At 37.1% G+C, this 13,647-nt stretch overlaps 1 protein-coding gene across 1 annotated transcript in view; it reads left to right on the plus strand.

Annotated features, from left to right (window-relative positions):
* DIAPH3 (diaphanous related formin 3) overlaps nt 1-13,647 on the plus strand; it is a 485,828-nt gene that overhangs the window by 129,871 nt on the left and 342,310 nt on the right. Inside the window, exons 6-9 of the mRNA XM_035003260.1 lie at nt 5,248-5,322; nt 5,409-5,478; nt 9,791-9,927; nt 11,950-12,055. Of these exons, the coding sequence (XP_034859151.1) occupies nt 5,248-5,322; nt 5,409-5,478; nt 9,791-9,927; nt 11,950-12,055 (388 nt within the window). The remainder of the gene's footprint in view (nt 1-5,247; nt 5,323-5,408; nt 5,479-9,790; nt 9,928-11,949; nt 12,056-13,647) is intronic.

Raw genomic sequence — 13,647 nt, forward strand, 5'->3', positions numbered from 1 at the left:
GCCCCCCCCCCCCCCCCCCCCCCCGCCCCGCCACGTTCCTTGGCTCCTATTCCCCTTCCTCAGTCTTTAAACCTGTAAAGGCAGGTTGAGTCCTTTTCATGCTTTTACAGCTCTCTTCTTTCCTCCGTTTTGTCTCTTTGATCTCATTGGGAAATGCTTTCAACTTCAATGAACTAGGTAATTAGATTGGATTCCCTGGCTAATTTAGGATAATCTCTCTTTTAAAATATTCTGACTAGTAACCTCAATTTCCTTTTTTATTTCCTCTTTTGCTATATCCGATAACCATAGCTTCTGGTGTTAGGCCATAGCCATCTTTCTGGGGGCAGGGGTAGGATTACTCTGCCTACCACATAGGCCTAATGGTTTCCCATTGCCCATGACATTGTATAGAATTTTTTTCAGAGCTCTTTCCTACCTTTTTGGTTTTATCTGATACAGCCACCTCTGGTAGTCAGCTCAGGCACGTCTTTCATATTTGCATGGTTTTCCTCCGCCTCAGAAACTGCTCTTTCTCTGACTTACCCTTCAAGACTCAGGTCAGACCTTGGTGGCTTTGTTCCTGGGAGAGGTAGATCCTTCTGTTCCCTTAGCGCCACGATTATAACACTTATTACATTAGGGAGATAATTTAGCTCAACATTTGTTTCAGCCACTAGTCTGTGATCCTTTCAAGGACAGAGAACATGTTTTATTCAGTTTTGTATTTGTCATACCTACTGCAGTCTCGAGCACACAGTGAGCCCTTCCTAAAGGCTGAGTGACTTCATTAATGAACACTTGTTTTAGTAGTAATGAAACATCACCCTTTGAGCTGCAGTCAATCAAGTCCTAAAGTGCGATAAGGACAGGGACTCTAGATTCCTCATCCTTGGTTCAGTCTGGATAAGTACCTGTTCTGAAATCAGAATTGATGTTTTTGGCATGAAGGTTGAGACAGGCTCAGTGATAATGCAGAGGGGGTGTCACTGCTTTGTCCCTTTCTCTACATCTAGAAAGTGAGGCTGTGAGCCTGGCACCAGCAGACCTGGATGCTATTTCTAAGTGACCTTAACCTCTCTGTGTGTGTTCTTTTCCTTATATATAGAAATGGAAGGAGATTCGGTTTTCAAACCATTATTGAGTGCTTAGTCTGTTCCAGGTGCTAGGGAATTTAAAGACAAATCAGAAATGGTCCCTGTCCTGTACGTATATGTAACTGGTCAGGTTGCCCTTAGGATGTGTTAGGTTTATTCCAGCTCTGACGGTCTCTGATGCATTTGTCTTTCTCTTCCTTGGAGCATATTTGGGAGGAGAGAGGGTAACTGTAGTCCGTGAGAAACCTACAGGGGTAGTGTTCCTTTGGCCAGGAAGCAAATCTGAGACCTGATTATTGCCTCTTTCTGCTCAGTGAGGTGACTGTATTTGCTTCATAAAGCCCACAATATCTAGGAAACCACTTTGCATACCTTTGATTTCATCCTGAGGAAGGAATAACTGAATTTCAAAGCCTAAGATGCTTTGAACATTTATTTAAAGATGGTTTGAACATTTAATCCTAGAGACCTGCTCTCCTTTTTTTTTTTTTTTTTTTTTTCCTCCCCTTCTGTTACCTCTTCATCTCTTCTTTGCTCCTGCATTGAGCCCCCTGCTAGGAAGTGCTAAATGGCAATATACTTAGAAGTTGTTTTTTTTTTTTTTTTTTTTTTTTAAGCAATTAAAAGAAGAGTTTGATATTTCCTGTTACAGAATTTTAAGAGGTAGATTTTGTGTTAAATTAGTACTTAGCACATTACTTTTTGCTGTTTTAAAGTGGTTTTTTTCCCCCAATACAAATGACATACTAATCTCTATGTCATTTCTATTCATGAAGAAGAAACATTTGCACAGTGCTCATTCATCCATGAATGCAGTTTGTAGTTAAACCACATAATGCCTGATGGTACTGTGCTGACAGTTACAGAATAAATAGAACAGATTTTGTTTTCTGAAGATTGATCATTTATAGATCAGTTGATAATTTTTTCTCCAGGTTGCTTCTTAGGTTGATGATGAGAAATTTTTTACTTTTGTAAGAAGCTACGGATTTCAAAGAACCTCTGTCAGTACCACAGACCTACCTACTCAATATCACTTTTTTCTTGAACATCTTTTCCAGAAAAAATAAGTAATATTGGTCACTTGTTTTAAAAACAATATTGCCTCAAATAGTAAGGGTGGGGGCCAAGGTTTTGAGAGAATGGGTTGTCACTTTGTTAGTACAACTCTGTGCTGGCCTTGCAGATTTCTAAGAGAACAGGGAGCCTTTTTATGCATATCTAATTTGTGTTTTAATATTACTTTTCATAAGTACTTTTACCAGCTTTTTATGTTTAAATATTACAGTGTGTGTTCTCAAGCATCTTTGCTTCCTCTGCTGTGCCCTGTCTTACTTTGCTTGTTTTTGATGTTTTATGAAATGTATAGTCTGACTTTCATTAGGTTGTTACCATTCTCTCTGATTTTATTGAGAAATTAATTCCTACCGTGAGTTAAAAGATTGTAGTATAAAGTAATTTGGCATAATGCCTCTCTACATTTAATTTGTTAAGTTTGTTTTATAGAGAATTAGTTTATATGTAATATGCACGAGTGGATGTAAGCTTTATTTTAATGACTCACAGTCTATAGTGCAGATGAGTTCTTGGGTAGGTCCAGAAATAGTTGATTTGAGTGTGGGTTCCACTATTCTGGTTGTAATTGTAATATTCGGGGTGTTAAAAAAACAGATATGTTCTATTACTCAGACCACAAGACTTGACTTGATTTATTTGGTTTGATAGGCTTCCTAAGTTTTATAGTGGGCTCCAACATAAGCATATTAAGTGAAGCAGATTTTGTTATAGTCACATAATTTTGGTATAAGGCAGTTTTAGGAATATTTTCCACAGTGATTGAAGGAGATAGCAGTATGAATAATCCTAAATCCTATAAGCTTTAGAATACCTTTCTGGATATACTTGGTATATAGAGATTGTTAAAAATTCACTTCAAATGAAATACTGGAGTCCTGCTCTGGTGTACTTACTCAGGGGGGCCTGATGAACAGATTCTGTCCACGTATCTCAGTGTCAGCCCAAGTAACACTCTAAAATTACCTTTTTCTTTTTTTTAAAAGATCTTATTTATCCATTTAGGGAGAGAGAGAGAGAGAGCAGGGGAAAGGGCAGAGGGAGAGGGAGAGAGTATCTCAAGCAGACTCTGCGCAGAGCCTGACACAGGGCTCGATCTCACGACCCTGAGATCATGATCTGAGCTGAAATCAAGAGTTGGATGCTTAACTGACTGAGCCACCCAGGCACCACTCTCAAATTACTCTTTATGTGTTTAATTTCAAGCTTCCCTGTTTCATTTGAAATAAGAATAAATACGGAATAGGATGTCAACAAGGTAAACAGTTGAGCAGATGCTGTAGGTGTTTCCATGAAATATGAAGGAGATTTGAAATGCCTTCAGGTAACCTGTGTGTTGCTGATAGTGGAAAGTAAACTCCTCACTTTTGAAGTAGCATCCTGGTTTCAAAACACTGACTTATATTTAAGTTGTTGATCTCACCTTCACTATAATAGTGATCTTTAGACTTTTCCTTTATAGGAGAGAATCAGTGTGTTTATTGCTTGACTTCTTGAATTAGTTACTCTCTGGCTTTCACAGGACAGGGAAGAGATGAGTAAAATAGTTGACAAGAGTCTGCCAATCTAAACGGCAAATTGCATTTTTTTTTTTTTTTTTTTTGGTGGGGAAATCAGATTCTGAACATTTATAGGTAAGTAAGCTGTATTTACAAGCGTACAAATGAAGATTAATTTTTTTTAAAGAATATTTTTATTTTTTCATTTAAAAATTTGGTTTTTATTGTCATGGGAAATGTTCTATTGTGTCTTAAGAAAATGGTATTATATACTGGTATGTGACTTAAAACATGTTCTTCATATTTAAGAACTGCTTTTAATTATTAGATGAAATTTTGCCCTTAAAGTTCCATTTTTCAAAGGTTACACACAAAATCATACATACAAATATATATATACAAAGAAATAAACAGTTATATATCCTATCTTTTCCTTCCTCCCTCTTTTTTGGAGACCGAATATATTCTTTATTGTTCAGGGCTTTCTAAATCGCTACTGAAAAAATGTATTAATATCCATTAAGGTAGTTTTTCTATAATTAAGGTGAGCTGTTGAATATTGGCAGTGATGTTCTAATTATATTACAGTACTGATTATACCAATGGGTTTATGAAAAGAGGTGGCTTGGTCAAGATGAATATATTCATTTAAAAATAACAAGCTCTTTTTAAAAAAAAATTGAATTTTGAAACTTGGGAAATTAGCATTTGTAGAATGCATGACAGTGGTTTGAGAAATTTTCCTAAGACCTCTCTTTTGATAACTTGATGAATTTTTTCCAGCAACCTTTTTGTAGATCTGAGTCTTCCCTCTTTTCTTTTTAATTAAAAAAAATTTTTTTAAGATTTTTTTGTCAGAGCGTGTGCGCGCAAAAGCAGGGGGAGAGACCGGCAGAGGGAGAAGCTGACTCCCTGCTGAGCAAGGAGCCTGATGTGGGCATTGATCCCAGGTCCCCGGGATCATGACCTGAGCCGGAGGCAGATGCTTTGCTGACTGAGCCACCCAGGCTTCCCTGAGTTTTCCCTCTTTAAATCTTGCCTGATTTCTGTTCTTAGGAAATTCTCAAGTGAGGCTGGTACATGTTTAACAGCCAGCTTTCTGGGTGGGGGGAGATGCTCTCGTTGGCAGCATTTGGTGATTTCTGTGGTGTAGTACTTACAACACGGCAGACTTTATCTACTCACACTATGTTGCTGGATACAGAATGGAAGCGATGGGCATAGTCAGCTCTCATCACTACTCCTCCTTTCACAAGATGAATAGATTGATTTTGCACCTGGTGTTATTCTTGTATTTATGATTAGAACATGACAAGAGTAGGGGTGCCTGGGTGGCTCAGTCGGTTAAGCGTCTGCCTTCTGCTCAGGTCACGATCCTGGAGTCCCTGGATCGAGTCCCGCATCAGGCTCCCTGCTCCGCGGGGAGTCTGCTTCTCCCTCTCCTTCTGTCTGCCACTCTGCCTACTTGTGCTCTCTATCTCTGTTAAATAAATAAGTAAAAAAAATAAAATATTTCTGATTATATAGCATTATTGTGATATTCCAAAGTAGAATACTGACCATGTATAATTGCCTTTTTTTTTTTTCCTGTTTATCAGTTGGGTGGAGAGCTTTGGACGCGAGGGGCTTGGATTATTACTGGACATTTTGGAAAGACTGATTAGTGGCAAAATGTAAGTATATTGTTTTTATTTTCAATTAAGCTACATTTGCATGTCCAATTATAATTCCAATACTGATGTGTTTTATGCCAATGCAGACAAGAAAAAATTGTAAAGAAGAATCAGCATAAAGTCATACAGTGTCTAAAGGCTTTGATGAATACACAGGTATGTACATAGGTAATTATATTTATTCTTCACCAGTTCTTAGAGAATTTTTATAAAATAGTTGTATATTACAGAATTTGAACTAAAGAGATGTACTGCTTTGATAAGCTGTTGAGTACATAAAGGAAAAAATATTGAATTGCATTGATTTCTAATTTTTTATCAAATCAACCATCTCTCAACAGGAAAAACTTGGGAATTGAATGGATCCTCTCCTGATGCTTAAATTGTCATGTGCACATTAATCCTCCCTTTCTACTCTATTTTTGGTCCCCTTTCTCTTCTTCCCTTCCTTCTCAAAGTATAGCACGAATAAGTTTTAAAATCATACATGATAATTAAACGTGGTCTGCGGTAATACTTATTACCAAAGAATCAAGTTGGAAAGACAGTTTTCATAGTCGAGGAACTTGAATCTGCAATGAAATTAACATGAACCGATAGGGAACAGCTCCCAGAAATGGAGCAGTGATGCTTACTGTAAGTAATATTGAGACGAAAGGTAATAGGGCGGGTCTGCAGAGCTTTCATATTTGAAGAGGATATGTTAGAAGAGAGAAATACTGAAAATTCTAACTGAAGTTAGATGTATCTGACAGTGTTTCCTTTTTAAATAGAATTGGTACTGTTAATTACGGAAATTAGCTCTATCCCATGCTATGTCTTTAGCTTCAACATCTAAACATATCTGCCTCATGATGGGTGCAGTAATGATAGGTGTTTTAGTTGCCATTAGACAGCAGGGAGGAATTTACCTGTGGTGTTAGGATGATTTGTGTTTTAGAGCAAAACTATATTTCTGATTAATTTTAATTTTTAATATTTTCACATTTTTAAAATGTGAAAGTCCTTTAAAAGTCCTTTCGAGGACTACACACTTAAGTACTGGTACTTAAATTATTAACATTTCTTTTTACTAAATGTAGCAAAAACTTGTATTTTCTGATTATTTTTGTCTTATTTTGTTTTTAACCAATGAAATATTTTTTACCTCCCTGCCTTCTCTAATCAGATAAGATTTTCAAGGAGACTATCTGATGTAGAAATCCACTCTATGTTGTTATATATTCAAATATATTCTAGATTTGTACTCACTGTTGTGTAAGAATGAGATTTTAGGTATCGCAAATGATCTTGGATCATTCTTTGAATTTGAGAATACCATAATTTAAGTGAGGTGAGGTGGTATATAGAGGATAATATTCCTGCTTGGTTTGAAACTGAATTGGAGAGCAAGTAAACCTTATATATTTAGGTTCTGATTGATGTAGTGTGTTCTCTTATAATAGACTGCTTTTGCTTATAGTTTGTATCTGTGGAACTAGAATATATTGTCGTTTGTGTTGATTGTGCTAGTACAAATAAAAAGTTGCTGATACTTGGAATGAGTATTATAATGTCTGAATTCTAAAATTAATAATATATGAAATAATTTTTCAGTAAAGACCCCCCCCAAGATTGGTTGATAATTTTTCATTTATCTCACTGTGTAGTATTTATAGGAGTTCATTGAATGATGAAAAAATGCAGGTTTTAAGAGAACAGTGGTACCTTATTAGGTACTAGTATTTAGTTATTAATATAAGGAGCAAGTCTGGTAACGGGTGAAAGTGAATTCATATAATAAACTGGACTAAATAATTTCTAAATGGAAGGAGACTTTGGATATTGGGGGGAACAAAAGGATGAGGAGTTAAATATATTTGAATTAAAAGATAATTGGAACAAGGGCTTCATTTTGGTCAGTTAACTTTTTGTGTTGCTTTAAGATGTGCACCCGCAGCAAAGGTGCTTTGCTCCTGAAGCCAGCCCCCTTACCAGTACCAGTGTTCTCTTTGCTCCTGGGATGAACTCACCATAGGGAGTTACTCAGCATCAGTATTCATGTCTTGTTGAGCATCCTACATGGGGATTAGGGTCTTCCCCTTCTCCCACCTAACACTTTCACAGTGGCTTAAAATTCCATCTGTTAGGTAATAATAGGTCTGAATAGAACGCAAATGGAACCTGGCTTTAGTCTTCGGTTTAGAACACATGAGTTTTCATATAAACCAGGGTGGGTCCTTGACATTCAGTAGAGAGACATCCTTAGACCTTCCAAAATTTGTCACTGCCTCTAACCTTATAACAGGCTTCATTTAATGCACTTTAGATGCTAGCACTGGTAAGTTGATCATTTCTCTCGGAGTCACAGTTTTTGTTTAGTTTTGCTTTTTTAAAAAATAACTGAACAAGAGTAATTTTATTCAAGCAGGCAGCAATTCTGTCTGTAGTTCTAGGTACTCAGTAGTGGTAAGCTGGCCTCATTCCAGCCTTAAAATGAGCACTGCTTGTGGTTATGTTAGCAAAGTCAGAATACTGCCGATGATGGAGCTTTTGGAGGTTAGGGGGTGCTAGTCAAAACTGAAATCTGAGAATGCTCATATTCTGCTCTCCCCATGTTAATGGGTTAGAGCTGGAGGGCTTCCAGAGAAGGTAGGTAGTTTCACCTGGAGGAAATTTTGTGCCTTGCCTTGAGTGGTTGGAAGAGCCACAGGATTCTGATTCCGGAGGTGCAAGCATTGGTTAAGGATGTCCGGGTGGGTGGGAAATGAAGGGGGAAGTGCTTTACTCGGTCCTCAGGTTTCTTAGGACAGAGCCAGCCCTTTGGTACTTGGTAATCATTGATTAATTGACTCTTTGAATTGGATCTAAGTGGTACTTTATAAGCTTCTGACAATTCCCTGGAATAATTATTAAAGGATATTGTGGTCCTTGGCCCCATGCCTGCTTTCTCTTTCTTTGTTTCCAGTTATGAGACAGCCCAGGGCATCACAAAAGCGATCATTGCCTGGCTGGTTTCGCTATTTGTAAACTTTCCCCTATCACCAAGAAGAGGAAGAAGTCTCTCCAGAGGGCATATCCTGGGGCCCTTGGCCCTCCTGCCTCTGCTGCTGCCTTTGTACCTGTGTTCCTTAGATAGTGGTTTAAAGCAAATGCGGTATTTCCGCACAGTGTAACGGCTTCTTTCTGTAGATGGCATCGGCGAGATAGGAAAATTATAAATAAGACTTCATACTACTCACAGCATTTGGGTCTAAGCTTGCTATAGGTTTAACTTTGATACTTACATCTAGTGTTAATTTTGAGTTAAGCCATAGTTCACAGGTCTGTAACTGGGATTAAGGTCCTTTTTGGTGCTCAGTAGTAATTCTGATCAACCAATTTCTCACTCCTTAGAGGGATCCTCTGGGATGCATGGAAGATAAATCGTATCGTTTTATTGCTTCTATTTATTCTCTGTTATCTGATACTTATCTTCCATAGATTGTAAGTGGGCCCTAAGAGATGTATACATCCTTAAATCAAAACACGAAGTCATTAACATGACTCCTTATCTTCTAATTGGATGTGACATCCTAGCAGTAGCAAACAAACTTTATCCTTATCCAGCATCATCCCATTTATATAATGTGTTTACAACTGCATTGTCTTTCTGATGATAAAATACCATTCTGATTAGAATACCTATGCTCCTCATGGCAGTTTCTACATGGTATGTGCCCAGGTCATCTTTCACCTTGTGCCCATCAGAGGAACTCCGTGTTAGTCTCTAGGTCTGCACCGTGTTATGTGGTCACCACATGTGGCTGTCGAGCACCCGAAATGTGGCTTGTCTGAATGCAGATGTGGTGTACATAGAAAATAGACACTGGATTTTGAATACTTAGGAAGGAAAAAAAAGGTAAAATAGCTCACGAACAGATGTTTTATATTGAGTATGTTGAAACAATTGTATTTTAGATATATTGGATTAATTTCATTAAAGTTTTGCTTTTTGCTTGGGAACTTGATATTGCCCCTGTGGTTCTCATTCTGTTTCTGTGAGAGAGTTGATCTGTATGTTTACTTGTGATAGTGTATCCCTTACCCACCTTCCTTTCCTGCAAAGCTGCTCACCCTCAGCATCTGATTGAAAAATGGACTGTTCATTTTGTGTGTTCCTGTTGGGAAATCTCAATTTTCCTCACTGCTTCTCCCTTTCTCCAGGTGGTTATTTATCTACCTTGATAATTATCGGTCCTACCATTGTAAAATCACCTTTGAGAAGTTATTTATATTTGGTTGACTCTCCTACTTCTTGATGTGAATACTGCTATAATTTTTATTTAAAAAATTTTTTTTAAGAATGTTAGATATTCCTTATATTTTCTGGCTTTTACTAAGTGTAAAAATATATTATCCTATCAACTTTTTAAATACATTTCCTTTAGGGTGCTGTTTTTTCCAATAAATGGCTATCATTTAACCTCTTATTTCCAAAATGTTACAGTATGGCTTGGAAAGAATTATGAGTGAAGAGAGGAGTCTTTCTTTATTAGCCAAAGCCATCGATCCCGAGCACCCAAGTATGATGACAGATGTGGTGAAACTCCTGTCTGCGGTGTGCATTGTAGGAGAAGAAAGCATGTAAGTCTTCTCAACTCAGTTCTCTAATTATGTAACAGTATAATTTGATTTACTTAATGTTCCTATTCTATTTTAGACTGGAATTTACTGTTAATAAGTGAATACTACTTAAGCAGCTGATTTAGATTCATAATTGGCCAAACAGAAATGTTTGAGTAATAATGATTTCTCGGTCAATATAATAGTTATAGGTTAACATGTTTCTATGAAAAACTGATTTCTTCATCATATTTATTTTAAACTGTACTGAATTCAAACCGTAAATAAAAATTTTCAATGAAGACTTAAAAAAAGTACAAATGGATTCTGTTTCTAATGTATTTTTGTTTTCCAGATAGTTAATTCAAACTCATGTATATTCCCTTATAAAATCATACATCATACTATTTGGAAATCTCTTTGTAAGGCAGATTTGCAAAGTGTTATATGAAATAGTAGTACTTTACTGGTTGAAGGTACATAGTCTTTGGCCATAATGTACATCCTGAAGTTTTAAACTTTAAAGACATTATCCGCAAATGTTACGGTTATAACTAAAAGACCGTTACATACATATTAAAAGATAACTATAAAGATAAACCTTTTTTTTCTTTAAAGGTTGGGGTACTTATTACAGGAAGCATTTAAAAATTATTTAAAATGCCTTTTAAAAAGGCTAAAGATAAGGGCACTTGTGATGAACACTGGGTGTTACATGTAAGCGATGAATCACTACATTCTCCTGAAACCGATATTACGCTATATGTTAACTAATAGAATTTAAAAACTTGAAACAAAACAAAAAAGGATAAAGATAGAAAAAACGGAACAACTAATAGAACAAAGAGAAATAGCCCTTTCATAAAGGCTAGGCAGAGGCCTGTGAGTGGAACCTCCCGCACGCATTTGAAAATTGCCCTGGTGGTGACCCCACCAGGGCTGAGAGTGTTGGGCTGCCCAGTGTGGACTCGCTGGAGAGTCTGCAGGCCCTACATGTGCAGCCGGAGGGCAAGGCCGTCCCCCGCGGCTGCCCCAGCGCGCAAAGCCCGGCGCACAGTTTCCGCACTAGCTCTCCCATTTTCAAAAGACCCTGTTCATTTTATTGCAGAGTTTATTTAATGATGACACATAGGATGCTCCTTGTGCTCCCCCTGCGCCTTTCTCTCCTCCTCTTCCATCTTCCTCCTCCTCCCTCTTTCCCCTCGCATTTCTTGTTTCTTTTCTTTTTCCTCTCCCTCTTCCTTCCTTACCACCTTCTCCTTTCCTTTCCCTCTTCTTGTCCCTCTCCTTTCCCTCTTCTTTCTTTACCCTCTCTTTTTCCTTTTTTTTCCCCACCTTCTTCCTCCCCCACTTCCCTATTTATTTATTTATTTTTTCCTATTTATTATTTCTTGACTTCATCATAGGTTATCAAAATGATGTAGATATTGTTTACGGACTACATGTCTGTGTCTACGAAGTGAGTTTCTACAATATGCTAGGTCGTGTTAACACTGTTCTTTAAAGGAGTAGCAAGTGTAGTTCTTGTGTAACTATTATTTTTTATGTTTGACTGTAAATCCTTTGGCTACCAGACTTCATTTATACTCAAAAGGAAGGAGAGTGTAGTGGTTAAGAACGCCGAGATGGTGCTAACCACACAGACTGATTTCAGATCCCTGCTCCATTTAGGAGATGTGAGGCCTCAGACAAATTGCTTATCTTTCCCCTCTGTTTCCTAATCTATAATAAGGGATAATAAAACCTACTTCATAGAACTATATACATTAAAAAGAGTTAATATTTGTAAACTGGTTTAAATAGTGCCTGATGTGTAGAAAGCACTTTATAAGTGTTCGATAAATAACCCTCATCATAGGGTTATTAGGAATAAATGAATAAAAACATGTAGCTAGTACTTGATAAATGCTATGTACTTAGCTTTGAAAATGTTGCTGCTTGCTTAGGAGTAGTGATTCTGGAGTTGCGTAGATCAAGCAGTTGTCTTAAGGCATTGGGATTATTTGCTGTTTGCAATTTAATTAATTTCAAAATTTCTGATAGCCTTGAAGAGGTTTTAGAAGCTTTAACATCAGCTGGAGAAGAAAGAAAAATTGACAGATTTTCACCTATTGTGGAAGGTCTCCAGCACGATTCAGTTCAATTGCAAGTAGGTTTCATGCATAACCCTACATACTGTTTTGTAACTGTTTGCTCACTGGCTTATATTCAAGTATGAAACCCTGCATGTCTAATATTTTATAATATTTCAAATAAAGTAGAGAATTCTATTAATGTATCTTACAGATGTAACTTGGCGGATACCTATTATTATTTCCTTAGGTTACTTTCCTAGAAGCTGACTTACTAGAGATCTCTGTAAAATATATATAATCATAGTCCATAAATTGTTTATTCTTGGTTAATCTCAGTTGATTACTACAAATTTTAAGAAGTTTGGGCAATTAAGTGAATTATGGCTTTTCATTGATTTATTAGTTTTTATATTGGAAAAGTTAAGACTTTCCATAAATAATAATGAGACCAAGGTACACTAAGATTTTCAAAGATATTTAAATATGTAAGTGCTCCTGGAAAGTCACTTTTAGACTTAACCATTATAATGTCCAAGCTGCATAATTAATATTCATTTAATTTCTCCCCCTTTTTTTTTTTAAGGAGTTCTTTTTATTGCTGGCATTATTGTTAAAATTATTGCTAATAACCTGAGTATCTTTAAGGAAGTAATTGATACCTGACTCCCACCTCCCAGTATTTTTAAAATTTAATTGGTGTGACCTGGCTGTTGGGATTTTTAAAGCTCTGTGTAGCTTGGCCTTTGTATTGTTTCTTGTTGGGGTAGGAATAGAAAAACCAAATCTCCATGTTAAATTAAAAAAAAAGAAAAGATGGTATTTGATGAACAGTCAGAAAATCTTAGGGATGGTCAAATGAATAAATTTACTGTGGCATTTCTGATGAAGGTATTTGTGATGGTGACCTTCCTGATAGTGTTTGTGAATGGCTAGTGAGGAACCCTGTTATGATTTGTTTCTCTGGGCTGGAAGCAGGCCTGGAGATTCGAGTGTATGGTCCCTGTTGCTTAGGTCCCATTACTAGAGCTTCTTGAAAAAAGCCTCTCCTGACTCATCGGGGCTTGTCAGAGAGGCTGGAACGGGGGTCTGGGATGTGTTGTCCACCTCTGATGTGGACCCCGCTCCTTCAGTTTTTTGATGTGTGCTCTGGAGTCTTTTTTATCATATACCACTGCTCTCATTTCTCTTCTCCTCCTTTCTCATCTGGCACCAGAGCTCCTATTTACCACAAGCCTAAAAATGAACAGTAAACCGAGAAGAAACTTTGTAGAGAAAAACTGAACACTTACTTTATCTGAATTTTCCTTTACTACCCAGGTTACCTTTTACTCAGAGTATTTATGCAAATAGCACTAGGTTATCAGATTAATTTTGGTCATTTTTGTAGCATATTAGAGTTCATGTCCAATTCTTAAAATTTCACTTAGGAAATGTAATAGTCACATGTAAACTTTATCCTCTAAATACTTTTTATGCTAATGTATGCCTTTTTTTAAAAGGTTTTATTTATCTGAGATTGAGAGAAAGCAAGTATGAACGGGGGCTGGGAATTGAAGGGGTGGAGGGGCAGAGGGGCAGAGGGAGAGGGAGAAGCAGGCTTCCTGCGGAGCAGGGAGCCTGATGCGGGGCTCGATCCCAAAACCCTGGGATCATGACCTGAGCCGAA

The sequence above is a fragment of the Mirounga leonina genome, unplaced genomic scaffold, assembly GCF_011800145.1.
Source record: "Mirounga leonina isolate KUSES-001 unplaced genomic scaffold, KU_Mleo_1.0 Mir_127, whole genome shotgun sequence".
Lineage (NCBI taxonomy): Eukaryota > Metazoa > Chordata > Mammalia > Carnivora > Phocidae > Mirounga > Mirounga leonina.